We start from the raw sequence: 16018 nt of genomic DNA, 5'->3' as shown, positions 1-16018 counted from the left end.
TATTCCGTCCTATTGTAATTTATCCTATGTGAGGGATATCATATCAATTTGTATGATGGAATATATATTGAGATGGTGAGCGTTTTAAATGAAAGAAATCATATCAGCGTTTATTAGGATAATTGTAAACAGTATTCCCGAAGTAAAACTTCTGTGTACAAATATGATTTAATTAATGAGCAAAATTACAAGATATATTTTAAATGATATGGTTGCTAAGAAGTTTTGCTTCTGTCACGTTCGTTTATTTGAATGCGCTCTTTTTTTTTCAAAAATATGCAGCACTTTCGAAAATAAAACGTTCCTACTTGTAATTTTGTACAATAATATAACAAAAGTAATATATGATTCGACGACCTCCGTGGTCGAGTAGTGTATACACCGGTTTTCATGGGTACGCCACTCTGAGGTCCCGGGTTCGATTCCCGGCCGAGTCGATGTAGAAAAAGTTCATTAGTTTTCTATGTTGTCTTGGGTCTGGGTGTCTGTGGTACCGTCGTTACTTCTGATTTCCATAACACAAGTGCTTTAGCTACTTACATTGGGATCAGAGTAATGTATGTGATGTTGTCCAATATTTATTTATATTTATATTATTTTATATTTATGATTGCTTTTGAACATACACTGTGTGTTAGTATCATAAATCGACTATTTATATGGTGTGGTAAATATTCCGAACATAGAAAAAATATCAATGACGCAAAAAAACGCTGCGTTTGAAACGCTAGTGTGTAGTCGTGATTAAGCTGTAAGTTCTTACATCATCAATAATAATTTAGTTTTTACCGAATGTGCCATTTCGGCTTACGTTGAAACCTTGTAGCTAATGTGAATAATATTTTTAGATATTTATATTATAATAATATTTTATCATGTATGACATATCCAATACTCTGTAAGGATTATTTTCAATAAGAAAAGTATGGTTGATAAAAAAATGAATAATAAAATAATATTTAATATTAATTAATTATAAAACCGATGATATATTTTGCAAACGTTACAAAAAAATTAAACAAACGATTAGATATATCAAACACACGCTAGTGTGTTTTTGCCTTAAGACGTAAATTAACGTTAAACGCATAATAAAAACTACATACGTCCAATATTTTCCAAATAAATCATCAGCGACACTAATTACAAAACTAATTAATTAAATTATATTTATATAATGGTCTTATTATTAATCTTATAACAGCGTGCGTTGGGGCAAGTTCGGTTAGGGGGTAAAATCGTACCGATCGAATTTCCGGCTGGTTCGACCAATTTTTATATGTTGTTCTTAAGTCAATATAAGCACTTATATTATCTTAGAAAATACAATAAAATGGTGTTCGGTACGAACTTACGCCACTGTCCTTTTTATCCCAACGAACTTCATATAATTTTCTTATGACGGATTTATATAAAATTATTATTACACTCTTGCTGTTAAATTTAGAGCTGTTGTTGATAATTAATATTAAATCAATATGAGCATGACAATTATAATGATGTGTGTGATGACTAGTTGACTTAGTCGACCAAAAATATAGATTTTAAGTAAAATAATTCATTCGTTAAATGTAAACTTCAAACATATAATTATGAACCGTTATTTAACTCAGTTTTACCAAAATCAACGAAGCCATAACTTGTGTGTATAAACTCAGGTATACCAAAATTAACTTAGTCTAAACTTTATGAATTTACTTACTCACTTAGTTACTCACTTAATTCTAAAGCTTAGAAAGGAACTAGACATCGAAAATAAAATGGAAAATTAAATAAGTAAAGTAAAGTTTTATTAACCCTAAATTATCATAATTTGGGCGACAGTACACTTTGGTATAACTGGATTTAAATATAAATCTGTTATAAATATATTTATTATTAAATGTTTAGATGAATAAAAAAATATCGAATATTATTATTTTTAATTTAAATATATCTATAACACCTGAAATGTGCTTCCTTAAAACGTCTAACGGGAAGTGACAAATTCAAAGGGAGTTAAACGGCTAAGAACTTATTCCACCACGCTGCTCGAATGCGGCTTAGTGAAAATAAAAGTAGAAGTATCACAAATTAGCTTTTTCCACGACACAACAACAACACTGAGTTTACTATTTACTCCGATTTAAGCTCAAATTAAGTTTTTTGTTAGTAACCACTATTTCGGTGTACAGAGGGTATGATAATGGAGTTTATTTTAAATTAAATAAATTGTCTTTTTAAAACAATAATAATTACTTTACAGAGTTGATATTGACTGGAGATAAGACGACTAAATAAAAAATGCTTGTAAATTGCTACTTCAACGTTGTATATTTCGAACTTTGAATATTCACAAATTTTAATTTCATACAAAATCGACATCCCGCTCGATATCTGTGTGCTAAGTATAATTGCCTGTAAATGTTAAACTACTGGACTAAAAGCCCCTTTCCCTTTGACGAGAAGGTTTGGAGGTAATTCCAACAAACTTTAATTGAAATTACACATATGCAGTCATGAAAATTTCCTCGCGATGTTGTCCTTCGTGGCCGAACACGAAATGAATTATAAACTAAAATTAAACACATAAAAATTCAGTGTTGCTTGCCTGGGTTTCAATCCGCAATCATCAATTAAGATGCACGCGTTCTAACCACGGGGCTATCTCGGAATCTTGGACCATATCGGCTCTATACATAAACATTTATTCTTTGTTATTTAACGTAATATTAATCATGTAATACAATTATCAACTAGGCAAGTAACACAGCTAAATTCTTAGATACACTAAATCACAGATCAATATAATTGGCAATAATTATATATATATTAAAAGTTCAATGCTTCAAAGGTTTGTCTGGAGGCAGGAACCAAGATGCTACAACGCTACCTGAAAAAAAAAATCAGGCAAATCAATTCAAATCAATCACTACTTATTTATCAATGGGAAATTTTCCTTTCTAAGCACGGGAGTCTGACACTGATATATATATATATATATAATCCATGGCACATAAGTACCACACAATTTGTATGGGACCTTGGGAAGTACCCTTAGGACAATCAACAACATAGATCCAAATCTAATATTGATTATTTTTTGATCGTTTTTTGTTTTGTTTGTTGAGATATCAATGGAATAATAAATACTAACTGAAAACAAGCAGCGACCACATGTAAAATGTTATGTGGCAGTGGTAGAAGATGAGGTTGCCGACGACGTTGATACCAACGAACGTGCTGGTCCGACCGACCATAATACTGAGACACGCTACCATTCCCCTGAAATAAAACAATAAGAAGATTAATACCGAAAGCATTGATGTAAAATAATCTTCTTCCATGTATTTTATTACAAGCGTTAGAATATATTTGTTTCCAGATCTAACTGGTTTCAACCAGTCATAACAAGTTTTATTTATTTATTAATATCGATTTATCAAAACTTATCATTAAATTACTTATATATGTCACTTTCTGAGATATCAATTTAGTCATTAGGTTTTACTTTAACCCAGTATAAATAATAAGTTTATAGTTTTATGTTTAGTTTGCATGGAATACAATGGGATTGGTTTTTAGGGGTAAGCTGCGTACACAATCAGCTATATTGGAGAAAAAGCATCCCACCGCTAATAACATATCCAAGGACGGCATCGGACAGGCATGAGATGTCAAATTAAAAAATATTTTTATTAAAATAAATCACCAAGGATTTAATGCATTATGTTTTTATAGAGCTACTGTGCACACTTAAAATATGATAAAAATATTAATCGACATACCTGCATGAAGTAGGATATAAATCCACAAAGTACGACGCTAGTATCCCCATACCGAGGTTGGTACACGTGAACACCATTAACAGAAATACACTTGAAATGGGTTCAGGCATCAAGCTGAGTAAGGCGCCGCTTACAGTCGATATACATAAGATTGACAGTAGTACAGTCCGCCTCCATTTCATGAGGTACGAGATCACGAAGGTAAGGAACGCGTAAATGCATTGAGCTGTGAATAGCGTTATGATCACATTGTTCTCGATGTACCCGAGGCAAATGTCTGGCGTCTGAAAAGAAAATAATTTCAAAGTAAGCCAGTTAAAGAGCTATTGATTTTTTAGTTGTTATAATGAGTAGTCAATTAGTCACCTGATGGTAAATCATCACATCGTCAATACGCTAAACTAAACTAAGCTAAGCTAAGCTAAACTTTTTAATGTATGGATTTGACTGTTAATAATGAGTATTTAAAACAATTAAAACCGTAATTTATTCGATTTTCAAAATAGGTAGAATACAGTAGTTTTAGAAACCTACCACATTATTTGTCCCTATTGTCGTGTTAGTTGACGCAGTAATCGACTCTTGTTTCATAGAGATCAATGTGCAGATGTCTCCGGTGGTGGTATTCGTCTGACTCAGGTTCATCCTAACGAGGTTCATGACGTAAGGCAGCCAGACTAAGAGACTATTATTACTGAAAAATAAAATATAAGCATATGTCGCAATCAAAGTTATATTTAAAAATAAACAAATGTAAAATGGTCAAATTCGACACTATTTTCAGTAGGTCAACAATTAATTTTTATGTATCTGAATTAACAAAAGTAGTTTGGAGATAACAAGTTCTACCCCCGTGTTCAGAGTGTCGTGTAAAATAGGTAGGCGGACGAGCAAATGGATTATCTGATGGTAAGTAGTCACCAAACTATATGTATAAACATCACGGTGTACAATATAGTACCAATCTTCGGAGTTAAAATCTTATATCCCTTGTGCCCGTTACATTGGTTCACTCAAACCGAAACACAAGTTAGTGAGTTAAGTAAGTTGGCACTAGATTATCTTATATAATATAAATATCCGATGGCTTTCACAAAGCTCTTCCATCAAGTAAAGTATATGCAAAAAATTGTCAAAGTAACATTATCATTTATATAAATACACAGAAACACAGCTACAGATTACAGTAAGTAATTATTTATTTTCTCACGTAAAATACACAACAGCCACAATAAAGAAGAGTTGTAATGTTCTCCATAGCATAGGCGGTCGGAAAAGTGGGGCACTCAGCTCGTACATGGCACGAAATAGCGACGTTTGTTTCGTGGCGACTGCATCTTCCAAATATATAGACGTTATCTGAAAATAGATAACCAATTTAAGTTGAAAATTAAGCAATAAGACTTGGGGCAATAGTGCAAATTTATTTCTTAACCATTTGACCGATCTTATTGTCTCCCTTGGACATAGGAGGGCTGATTATTTTTGGCGCAGAGATTCAGAATGACGATTCAAAGGAGAAATGCTGCTAGCATTCTTAAGATCAACTAAGCTTAATATTTAAGCTTCAATTTATCTTACTAGTTAAGAACAGTTTGCTATTGATAATATCAAAGAAAAATCCAATAATATTTAATTGTCTCGAGTCGGATTTTGAACCCAAGACATCGAGTTCTGGCAGGCGGCATAAGTTATTACCTTTGATACTTACTTGTAAACTTTCCTTGGAACACCGATTGTTTATAGCATGCATGGATTTTAACACTTCGATTGCTTCATCGTTCCGACCAGAGTTTATCAAAAACTTAGGACTTTCGTGAAAGAAACAGATCGCAATACCACCTATCCCTGAAGGTATCGCCAGGACGATGATGAGGAGACGCCATGGTGTAAAATTAATGCCAAGTAATGGTATTTCAGACTTGAAGTTCAGTAAAAGAGTTGGGTAAGTTAAAACTGAAATAAAAAATAAATGCATTATTTATATTAAAAGCGAAACCTGTTTAGCTTATTTTTAAGTATATTTTTTTTTATCACATAAGAGCTTTTAATTTTTTAAGGTAGGTAATAGGAAAAATTGTGTATAGACACACAGACATGACTCTAACTTTAACTATACTGCTTTTTTACATAGCGGTATAACATATTAAATCCCATTTCAAATCTGTGGTGGTGACGACTCACTATCAGATCACTCGTTTGGTAGACTGCCTTCCTAAAATATTAACAAAAAAATACATGTGTAAGTATTATATCATTATTCTACATTTTTTAATTGTAATAATACGTAACGAATATTTGTTATTTTGAACCGACTTCAAAGAGGAAATTCTCCGGTTCGACCGAGGTACGAATATGTATGTATGTATGTTTGTATGTTCTCAAAAGTACTGATCTGAAGTGGATGGGGTTTTTGTAAGTGGATGTTAAATTATTCGTTGATCAATAAATAACGTGACCTCCAAACACTTTTAAGATGGGCCTTGACCTAAACCAAATATGTTAGACTTACTGGCTCCTATCCCTGGTGATAAGATAAGCAGACAAGTCATTAACAGCATGTATTTGCTTCTTACTCGCTTGATGCACGATTCTCCCACCAAAGTGTAAGTAGCGGAGTTAGCTGCGCATGAGCTGAAAATATTTACAATACAATTTTAACTATACTAACGTTTAGTACCACCATTGAAAGTCTTAAAGGGTTATAGAGCATTCTTTTATTGAAATAGGCCTTATAAGATCTTTTGATTCGTATTAATGAGAACGTATTCAATCGATTGTAAAGCTTTAAGTTCAGTACTAACTACCTGATTTATTTTTTTCTATGAAAATTCAGATTAATTTCTAAATATAAATACGCTAATAATAAAGAAACGCTTCTGTTCGTTGTGTTTCCATCAGAGCACTTAATTTCTTTAGTGACACGTGGTTCACTTGATCTTGACAATAGTATATGTTGATTGCTATGGGTCCCGTTACACTGTTGTTGAAATTAATTATATAGTTCAATTAATGTGGGTCAATTTAATGAATTCCTGAATTAATTGCTTCGTATTTTTCCATTGTTAAAACGCCATGATCATATTAATTGACGGGAACGAAAATATTCCGATAAGAAAAATGGAAAGACACGTTGATAATTTGAATTATTAAGTATATCAGATTGATGCTAGATTTATAGTTTCATCGTTGAAAGCTTATAAAGCTTAAGCTATTGGTGATGCTATATGTTAGATATATAAAAGTCGATTAAGATATTAAGTTCCTACGTTTTCATTTGAAATAAATAATTTCAATGCGAACAGGACTGACGAAACTAATCAATTAGAAAATTAAGATATGGATCAGTCTTATGCAGTATCATTATCGCTAGTTTAAATCTTGGGCCTTAAGAGATTATTCCATTTGAATTCACTTTCCGATTCGCATATCACATAAAGAATGCAGCAAATTATAAAGACAAATTATTATAACGTCGCAAGCAATGTGACGGAATAAATTGGTTTGTCATTCAGCTCAATGCTGGGGGTAAAACTTCAAAGCTCGTTTTTAGTAGTTCGATGTCAAAAGTAAGAGTGGTGGCAAATATTTGTAATAAATAAGATTTTATTTACAACGTTCGGTACAAAATTACGTATCTCGGTAAGTTTTTGAACATTTCATTTTGCTACTTGGAAAGAGTATTATTAAAAATTTATTTGGTGTTAGGACTTTATGCAATCCCAACTGAGTAGGTACCACTCAATATATATTCTATCGCCAAACAGCAATATGTAGTCTTGTTGTTGTTTGGCATGAAGTATATGTAGCCAGTGCAACTAAAGATAAAAGTGACAATATATCTTATTTTAAATAATGTTTAGTGGTCCCCACTTACCGTACGTACAAAAAATATATTTATTTCTACATCAGATCAAGCAGCCCAAAAACACAGTATACATTAATAATAAATAAATAATTATTAAATAGACTTACAAACAAACGGAGAAAAACTTCATCAGGGCGAGGAATAGCCAGTTGGTAGAGATGCTGGCGAGACATGACAACACGAACGCAGCCTGGACGGATACGATCAGTGAAAATTTACGGCCCCGGGTGTCGGAGATGTAGCCCCACGGAAATGATACTAGCAGAATACCTGGAAACAAAATATTAGTTAAAAAAATTAAATTAACTCCTCTTTAACTTTGCCGGAGACAAGATTATATCCAGTATATAAATGCGTGGAATTAACACTTGATAACTTTCAGGCAGAATTACATAAATTTAATTGTATTTAATTGACATAACTTCGTATTTCAAATGTTGGAAATGAGTAATTTCTGAGCTTTTTCCGGTTCTTCTCTGTAGAATCTACATTTCGAGCTGGTGGTAGTTTTAAATTTATTAAAGTTCTGTAAAATGACGATTCAAAAGTTCTCGTAAAATTCTACAAGTCTAGTTTTGGAAATTTATCATTCAGGAGGATAAAATGAAGGTACTACTTATTAACCTTTGGTGGTTGAATAATGTTACCGATCCTGTCGGGTACACGGCTAATAAAAACATTAAAATGCCCAACTATTATTTTTTAACTTAAAGCTATTTCGGTTCTCAAGGCTAGATCGACCATGTCTCAAGGAGTCAGTATCGAAGTTGCAGCTTTCACAAAGCTGCTAAGCCCGTAAACCGTTAAGTGAGGTATATGAAATAGCTTGGATATACAGACTTTCGATGGTATGTGTTTGCTTATAAATTGGTAAAATCGCCTTGATTGATGACCGACATTGAAAAGGCATGAGTTTTGCTTTTACACAATTTCTGACAATTTCTGCTTTTTTTTTAAATTGCGCTACTATAGTTTGGCGATAAACTCGGAGCTCAGTATTTGCCCAGCGGTGTCACATGTAAAGATACTTATTAAACGTAACCATTTTGTATTAATTGCTATTAATATAGAGACAATAGTAATAATTAAAATTATAGCAAATATTACAACTACAAGTATAATTATTTATATCTATAATTAAGGCTATTATATATTAATATAAGCAAAACCGAGCAGACGTTGTCCTGTCTGTGTATACTCGTAAATATAATATCGACTACATTTAATGATTTATAGTTACTAATGAAACTATTTACCAACATAAGGCAGTGACGTTAAGATTCCCTTCTGTGAGACGGTGATGTTGAGGTCACAGGCCGCTGCCACCACCAATCCGAATCCAAACAGATCCACGCCGATCGCAAGAAGAATCAACCCACACGTGAGGACCAGAACATTGTTGTACAGGCCATTACCTGCATTAAGATAAAAAAGATTAAATAGCACTCATTTGAAATCCTTTGGACTGCTTCAACGGCAGTACTCGTATGTAGTATAACAATCAAAGATTAAAATTTTGGCATAACAGGAAATATTCTCACGTACTGAAGATTTGCCTGTAATGTGAATTGACCAGTCGAGTTTTTACAATGTAATGTTAATGTTAATGTTCTTCTCACTCACTTGTGTAATACTCGAATCGGAACGTTTGCGATACCGTCATGAGATCAGTGGATAACCGTATTATTTTGTCCTAAACTTTTGTTATGCCATTTCTTGCAAGACGGGCATATGAGTTACCTGATGATAAGTAGTCAGTACTACCCATAGACATTTGCGCCGTATGTAATTTTAATCATTTTCTACATATCCAATGTGCCACCTACTTTCGTAACTACGATATTATGTTACACTGGCTTACTCACCCTTGAAACCGGAACACAACAATAGTATTACTATAACAGTATTGCTGCTTAGCGGTAGAATATATGGTGAGTGGTAGGTACCTACCCAGAAAGGCTTGCCCTAATAAGCCCTATCACCAAGTGTGGTATGAACTATTTCAGATACGACTGTAATTTTCAAGAAAGACTAGCCATTGGCGCGGGTCATATTATAATTGAATTTGTGTGTGTGTGTGTGTGTGTGTGTGTGCAAACTTAAGTGCAAATTCTACTCCCTCATATTCATAATAAATTTTTTTTTTCACTAAAATAGACGATATAACCCAGTGGGTAAAACATGAGACAGATTTTCATCAAACACGAGCAGGTTTCCTCCATATTGTGATAATTGCCCAAATTTGAACTTCAGTTCAGCTTCAGTATTCCAACCACTAAGCTATTAACTTCATTTAATAGAAAAATCAAAAAAAACTCAGTAGAACTATTGACACAAAAAAAAACTTAAAACGAAATAAATTTAATCTGATCTAAGTAACAAAAGTAATTTGATATACATATGTTTTTAGTTGGTAACATTGATCGCGCTTACGTATACGACATACGCGTTCTTTAAATATTGATTTTTATACAATTATAATAAAAGACCAAAAAATGAAACAATATTCACAAACGAACTACATTTGTTTGTTTTCAACGCTACGCAAATTATAACACCTCTATAATATACAAGCAGTGCCCGCGGCTTCGCCTATAACCGTACACACGTGCACGCAGTACGGTATCACTTGTTCTGACTAGCTTAACAAAAACAATTATCAGGCTGAAATCTGACTATGTTACTGCTGAATGAACAAGCTTTCAAATGGAAATAATTAAAATACATATTTGTATATAATGTCTGTTATATTTATGCTATGTACATTGTACACCCCTACTATTTTACCTCTGTTACTTTCCTCTACCTAGGTTGCCTAGGAGAGATCGCTGTTTTCGGGATAAGGCCGCCTCTTGTGCATCTTTCTTAAATGTGATTATGTGTCCATGGTGTACAAAATAAGGATATTTTTATTTGATTTCATTTGATACCTAAAATACCATACATTGAAATGTACTACGGCCTAAGAGCACTACATACTTTTTTATGTTTCAGTTTAAACGGTAAGTCAGCGAGTGTTATTACAACCACGAGGAACATCTTACATTAATTGAAAAAAAAAAAACAAGGAAATATGGGTTAATACGTTCCAAGGGGTATCTTGACAATAATTCAATCCTGTATTCGATTATCAAGTTAAAATTTATGATTTTATAAACTATTTTAATAAGACTATATTTATATATCATAGTAAATTAAACTATATTAAGTATTGTTGTATTTTTTTTTATTCTATCTGAAGTGATCACTGCCAAACACAGTTCAGCAAGGAACCCAATAAGATAGGTCAGTTAAGCTAAACCTTTTCGTCACACCTGGAGGACAATTCTTATTCCGATAAAACTTTGGCTGAACTGCAACTAGATCGTTGCCTATGTAGAATTGGTACTCGACTAAACGACAACGATTACCTGGTTATTCAGTTGGGATAAACTGTCAATTTTTTAGCACAATTCGACCACGAACTATAAGAATCGCTGTAACAATTGCTATTATGAATTCGTTCGTCAACATTTCCAACAATCCTTATATTTATCAGCGTAAGTGCGTCTGCTAGTGATCGTGTCACTTCACAACGATTTGACTGATCAAGGTCATATTCAGAAATTATGTTTGTTTTCATGAAATATTTGACAGCTATGTTAATATTAACAAATTATATATAAACTTAAAGGTATAATTGTTGAATAAAACCTGAAAGCGATGGCCAACAGACTGCCTACCTCTTTTGTCTACATTTTGATCCATCCGAACGCATAAAACAAAATGAAAATCTTTTAATTTTAGTGGAAGAATTGCTCATGCATATGGCATGACTTTCATACAAAAATATTCCATATCTTCCATTTTTCAGAACTAGATAGACCAACGACTATAACACAGATTTAAAGAGGAATATAATTTGCCTAATAGAAATATACATTGCCCCAATTCGTACGTCACTTGAGACACGGTTAAAACTAGTACAATGTTCAATGTATTTCTCTGATTGTATTGTTTCACTTAGAATAAGAGATAAATATGAATAATTCCATTTAAATATATATTTTTTCATTAATATTTCAGGTAAGCAAGTGATGCACCCGACCAAGTGGTCATATTCACACATAGACAATTTTATTGTAAAAAAAAACCGTATTGATATCGTCAATGTAACATCGACCCTCAAAATTAGCATGTTATATCCTAAGCCTTCAAATTGATTATATTTAGGAATACCATTAAATGGTAACCATATGCTAATGCGTGTCGATGGAATAACAAATGAATGAATGGTTCTCCCTCTGTGCCTGCGCCTGCGCACAGCCTACCACCGGCAAGATTTTATTCTCGATTCTTGAAATAATACCACAATTATTTTCTACATATATTTTATAATTTAAAACAACAACAGCTCTTAAAGCTTTGACCTTGACATGTCACAATAGGGCAAAACCTTTTATTCCTATATTATAAGAGTGTAAACTTGTTCCACAAAACTGGTGAACTACATGCGAAAAACACATTTTCGTTTAAAGCGAGCATGAGATGAATTATAAACACAAATAAAACAATCATTAACACGAATGAAAGCTCGGTTGAGCTTGCACGGATTATGACTCGTAATCATCGCCAAGATCCGCGTGGTTTATCTCATTGATCAAACAAATTCAGTATAGATCTCATAATATTTTAGCGTTATATTTTATGTAGCCATACATGCTACATAGTATAATAAAGATTTCCCATTCCAAAACCAACCTAATGGATAGGCATTTATCATCATCCACCTGCCCTTATTCCAATTTTATTTGAAGTCGGCGCAGCAGGTCTAATGGGTAGGCATTAAAGTACAATTTAAATTTTGGCCCTTACATTTGTTGACAAAGACATATACATACGTTACTCACTACACTCTCAAAACTAGTGTTAATATTTTTTAAGACACTTGTATTCTTGAAGATTCTTCACAAATAATAATAATATACAAAGATGATGACAATGCAAGTACTTCGAAAGCGAAAATTTGTACCAGTTACTTAAGATTTCAGTCACTTCATAATTGTTCAATTAACCTGTGACAGATAAATGAACGATGCGATAATATTAAACACCGCATATTTAAGTACACGTATGATGTTCAATTATATAACAACAAACAATAAAACTAGGACTTTACCAGTTCTTTCCAAAGCATCTTCGAAAGCTGTGGGCGGTTCTTTGTCCATTGCGCGTCCGTTCCGAAACAAACTGAAACACAACTGAATACAGGCTACTGAACCAATTTCAAAGTCATGGCGAGCGTGACGTACACTGAAGTCAAAACACGCTCGATTGGATACGAAATTTTATGATTTTTTTTATGCCAGTGCATCATCTGAAAAGTTATATTATTCAAATAAAATAAATGTTCTATACGTAAGTAACGGTCCGATTGTTTTACCAAGTGGCACTGTAATTGGGAAGTAAATAATTATAATGAAATGGTTGCGTTTTCTTTTTATGTAATATTTGATTCCACTACTAAGACTATATTATGCAACGGACAGGTTCAATGTTCTATCTTTATCTTTCAGCCAACCTTAGGGAGAGCAGGAACGATAGTCTGTACCAGTTCAAAGACAAAATAAATGAATTTAAGAGATGTTCTTACTAAATTAAAAAAAAAATTCCCCTTTTTCTTCAAAGAATAAAACTTATAATAGTCGATAGATGAAGTTAGTCAGTATCAAGCTAAAATAGACTTTTTAGACTCGTAAATTGAATTAATCCATATACTAATGCCAAACAAATTTTATATACTAAATTGTTTTGCCATCATCACTTAAAGTTCATTGACAAATAGGTAGACCGATAGTATATTATATATATTTACACAAACTTGTAATAATTAATAAGTTTTCCAATTATAGGACTATTAACGTCATCTTAAATTATGTACGATAAATAATCGTTTAAATAGTGCTGTTGTAAGTCCACCTTTATAGCATTCAATGCGTTTTAGCGAAAAGTCCAACAATTTCATTACATATAAACAACGAAAATTTCTAATTGCTCCTCATTCATTGCATTTAATATCAATGATATGAAAATGTTTTTCTATATGTAATCAGTAATGTATTACCTAGCCAAGTTTCTCATTATATTTTAGAGCATGGCGTTCAGCCAAATAGGAGCAAAATTGAAGACGCAAGGCCAATGGAATCGACACACGAAATTATTACGTCACGGGAAAGCAAAATATTCGGCTAACTTCACAATGTTGGCAAGGGCTTGTGTGTTAGTGTCTTTATGATATTTACAAAATAACCTATTTATTGTTCTGGATGTATGTTTGTGTAATATAGGTATATATTGACTATGACATGCTTTCATACTATTAATATGATATTTTCGTCATATAGCGTCACTTAGGGGAGAGTGGGGTTAATACTTATGCTGGTTAAAGGATTTTTTTTATTTAAGGAGATTTATCCCTAGGTGTCAAATGGTTTTGAGAAGACGTATCCGATACATTTGAGGCTTGGTAGTAGTTGATGATAGAGCTTTGGGTAGGCTCGTCTGGGTAGGAACCACCCACTCATAATATATTCTACCTTCAAGCAGTAATACTTTGTAAAGTACATACATCACAGTTCCCAAAGTTGGTGTGGCATTGGCTATGAAGAAAGGATTAAAATTTTTAACAGATCATATTTCAATGGTGACCACTAACATCACATCATAACATCAGGTCTGCCTACGCGTCTGCGTACCAATTCCATAAAAAAGGCCTACAATTATAGATAAATTTAAAAATAATATTTCGAATTATTTTAATCCTTGTGAATTACGAAAATGTATTTGAGTCTTGTCTTGTTTGTTGTGTATATAGTGTTCTTACTAGTGATCGTGATCGAAACAGCTTTACCTATTCTATTTGTGGGTTTATGTCAGTATGTAAGTCGACTAAAACGTATTCATATCCTAGCGCTAGAAGACCGGCAGTAGCTCTGAGCAACAGACGAGCAATACTTCAATGGGAAGCTACTCCGCTTGACAGCGTCACACAACAGATTTTATAGCTTTAGTTGCAAATAAGCGCAAAAACAAAATATATATAGCAATAATAGAGGTATTCTCATTGTCTTTTTAAGCCGTTGCTATGTACCCTACTCTCCCCTACACGTTTCGTCTCTGCTAGCATACGTCTAGTAGTAATCTATTTATAACTATTTATATTACTATATGTATATTGTATAATGTTATTTATAATTATAAACACATAACTCAGGTATATCTTCTGTCTACTATCTAATTAATTGACGTAAAAATGTAAACTAACTTTTTAAATGCTTCACAATAATTAGTTTTTTAACGCTTAGTTTTTATTGCAAACAGAAATTCAAACAGAAACAGGAAATAGACTCAGAGAAAATATATAACACGTATATTATTTAAAATTGTAAGTAGGAACGAGATATTAATAAATTATGTAGGTATTTCGTCTCTCCTAATAATATTAGTCGCCAAGCCGTTTACAGTTCTTCATTTATGATTTCAATTGACGTGCTAAGTGAATTCGCTAACGTAAAAAGAGCTGACATTATGACATTTTAAAAACCTTTGACATTGACATTGGGCTTACCCAATAATGGTCGTCGAAATAATCAACTGCTGTCTAGTTGATTCATTATTTACTTAAGTTGCCCTTTAAGTTATTAATCACCTTGAAGATTATGAGCACAGATATCACATCAGAATTACTTATAATATAACGACGCCTGAAATAATTTTATATTCATAACATAAAGCTTACTAAATGCTATTTAAATTAATTGTATTTCGACAGACAAGAAGGCGACATTCGTATTGACGACTTGGATTCAAGGAATAGCTTTAAGGCTGCCAAAATGCAGGTGAAATCTGAGTTCTCAAGTGTGACTCAAGGACCTTTGCATTGACCTTTAAATTATGGATTGCGTAGCCAGATCATAGAATTATTATAATACCATGACGATATTCTGGCCACATAAATAAATAATCAACGTTTTACGACATGAACAACTTAAGGCACGGCTATATCATAATTTAGACAAACATAAGTGATCACATCGGTAAAAAGTTGCATTATCAATCATTGGAAACGCTGATTTAAACGATCTTTTTTCATATTACGTCCTTCTGGACAAACTAGGTATTCAATTCATGAATACAGTACACTATCGGTGTATAAAATACCACATAATTTAAATGGTATTACCATAAAAAGGTAGTTTTAAAAACTATAGATAAAAAAAGAACTAATAATCTAATTCCGGTGTTGTTTATTTCAAAACGATTGGCAGACAACAAGGCACCATAACGCCAAAACTTTACAATGAATACCTGTAAACAGACTACTCGTATGCTCCGTAATGTATAT

General features: G+C 32.7%; 1 protein-coding gene across 1 annotated transcript; it reads right to left on the bottom strand.

The window, feature by feature from the left end:
- Positions 1-2292: 2292 nt before the first annotated feature.
- On the bottom strand, positions 2293-12871 carry LOC125067193 (synaptic vesicle glycoprotein 2A-like). Its single transcript, XM_047675634.1, has 10 exons — positions 12794-12871; positions 8892-9050; positions 7743-7905; positions 6280-6401; positions 5479-5723; positions 4978-5126; positions 4302-4461; positions 3768-4051; positions 3137-3264; positions 2293-2872 (listed from the first exon to the last, which is right to left on the bottom strand). The coding sequence occupies exons 1-10, from the start codon at positions 12840-12842 to the stop codon at positions 2820-2822; spliced, it is 1512 nt and encodes a 503-aa protein (XP_047531590.1). The 5' UTR covers positions 12843-12871; the 3' UTR covers positions 2293-2819.
- Positions 12872-16018: the final 3147 nt, after the last annotated feature.

Source organism: Vanessa atalanta, chromosome 11 (assembly GCF_905147765.1).
Source record: "Vanessa atalanta chromosome 11, ilVanAtal1.2, whole genome shotgun sequence".
Lineage (NCBI taxonomy): Eukaryota > Metazoa > Arthropoda > Insecta > Lepidoptera > Nymphalidae > Vanessa > Vanessa atalanta.
This window is presented reverse-complemented; position numbering and strand designations above follow the sequence as displayed.

Coding starts and splice junctions, on each gene's coding strand:
- LOC125067193 (XM_047675634.1), bottom strand. CDS start 12,842: ATGGACAAAGAACCGCCCACAGCTTTCGAAGATGCTTTGGAAAGAACT. Junction 5,724..6,279: donor ATCACCAGGGATAGGAGCCA/GTAAGTCTAACA, acceptor TTTTTATTTCAG/TTTTAACTTACCCAACTCTT. Junction 4,052..4,301: donor CAATAGGGACAAATAATGTG/GTAGGTTTCTAA, acceptor TTTTCTTTTCAG/ACGCCAGACATTTGCCTCGG.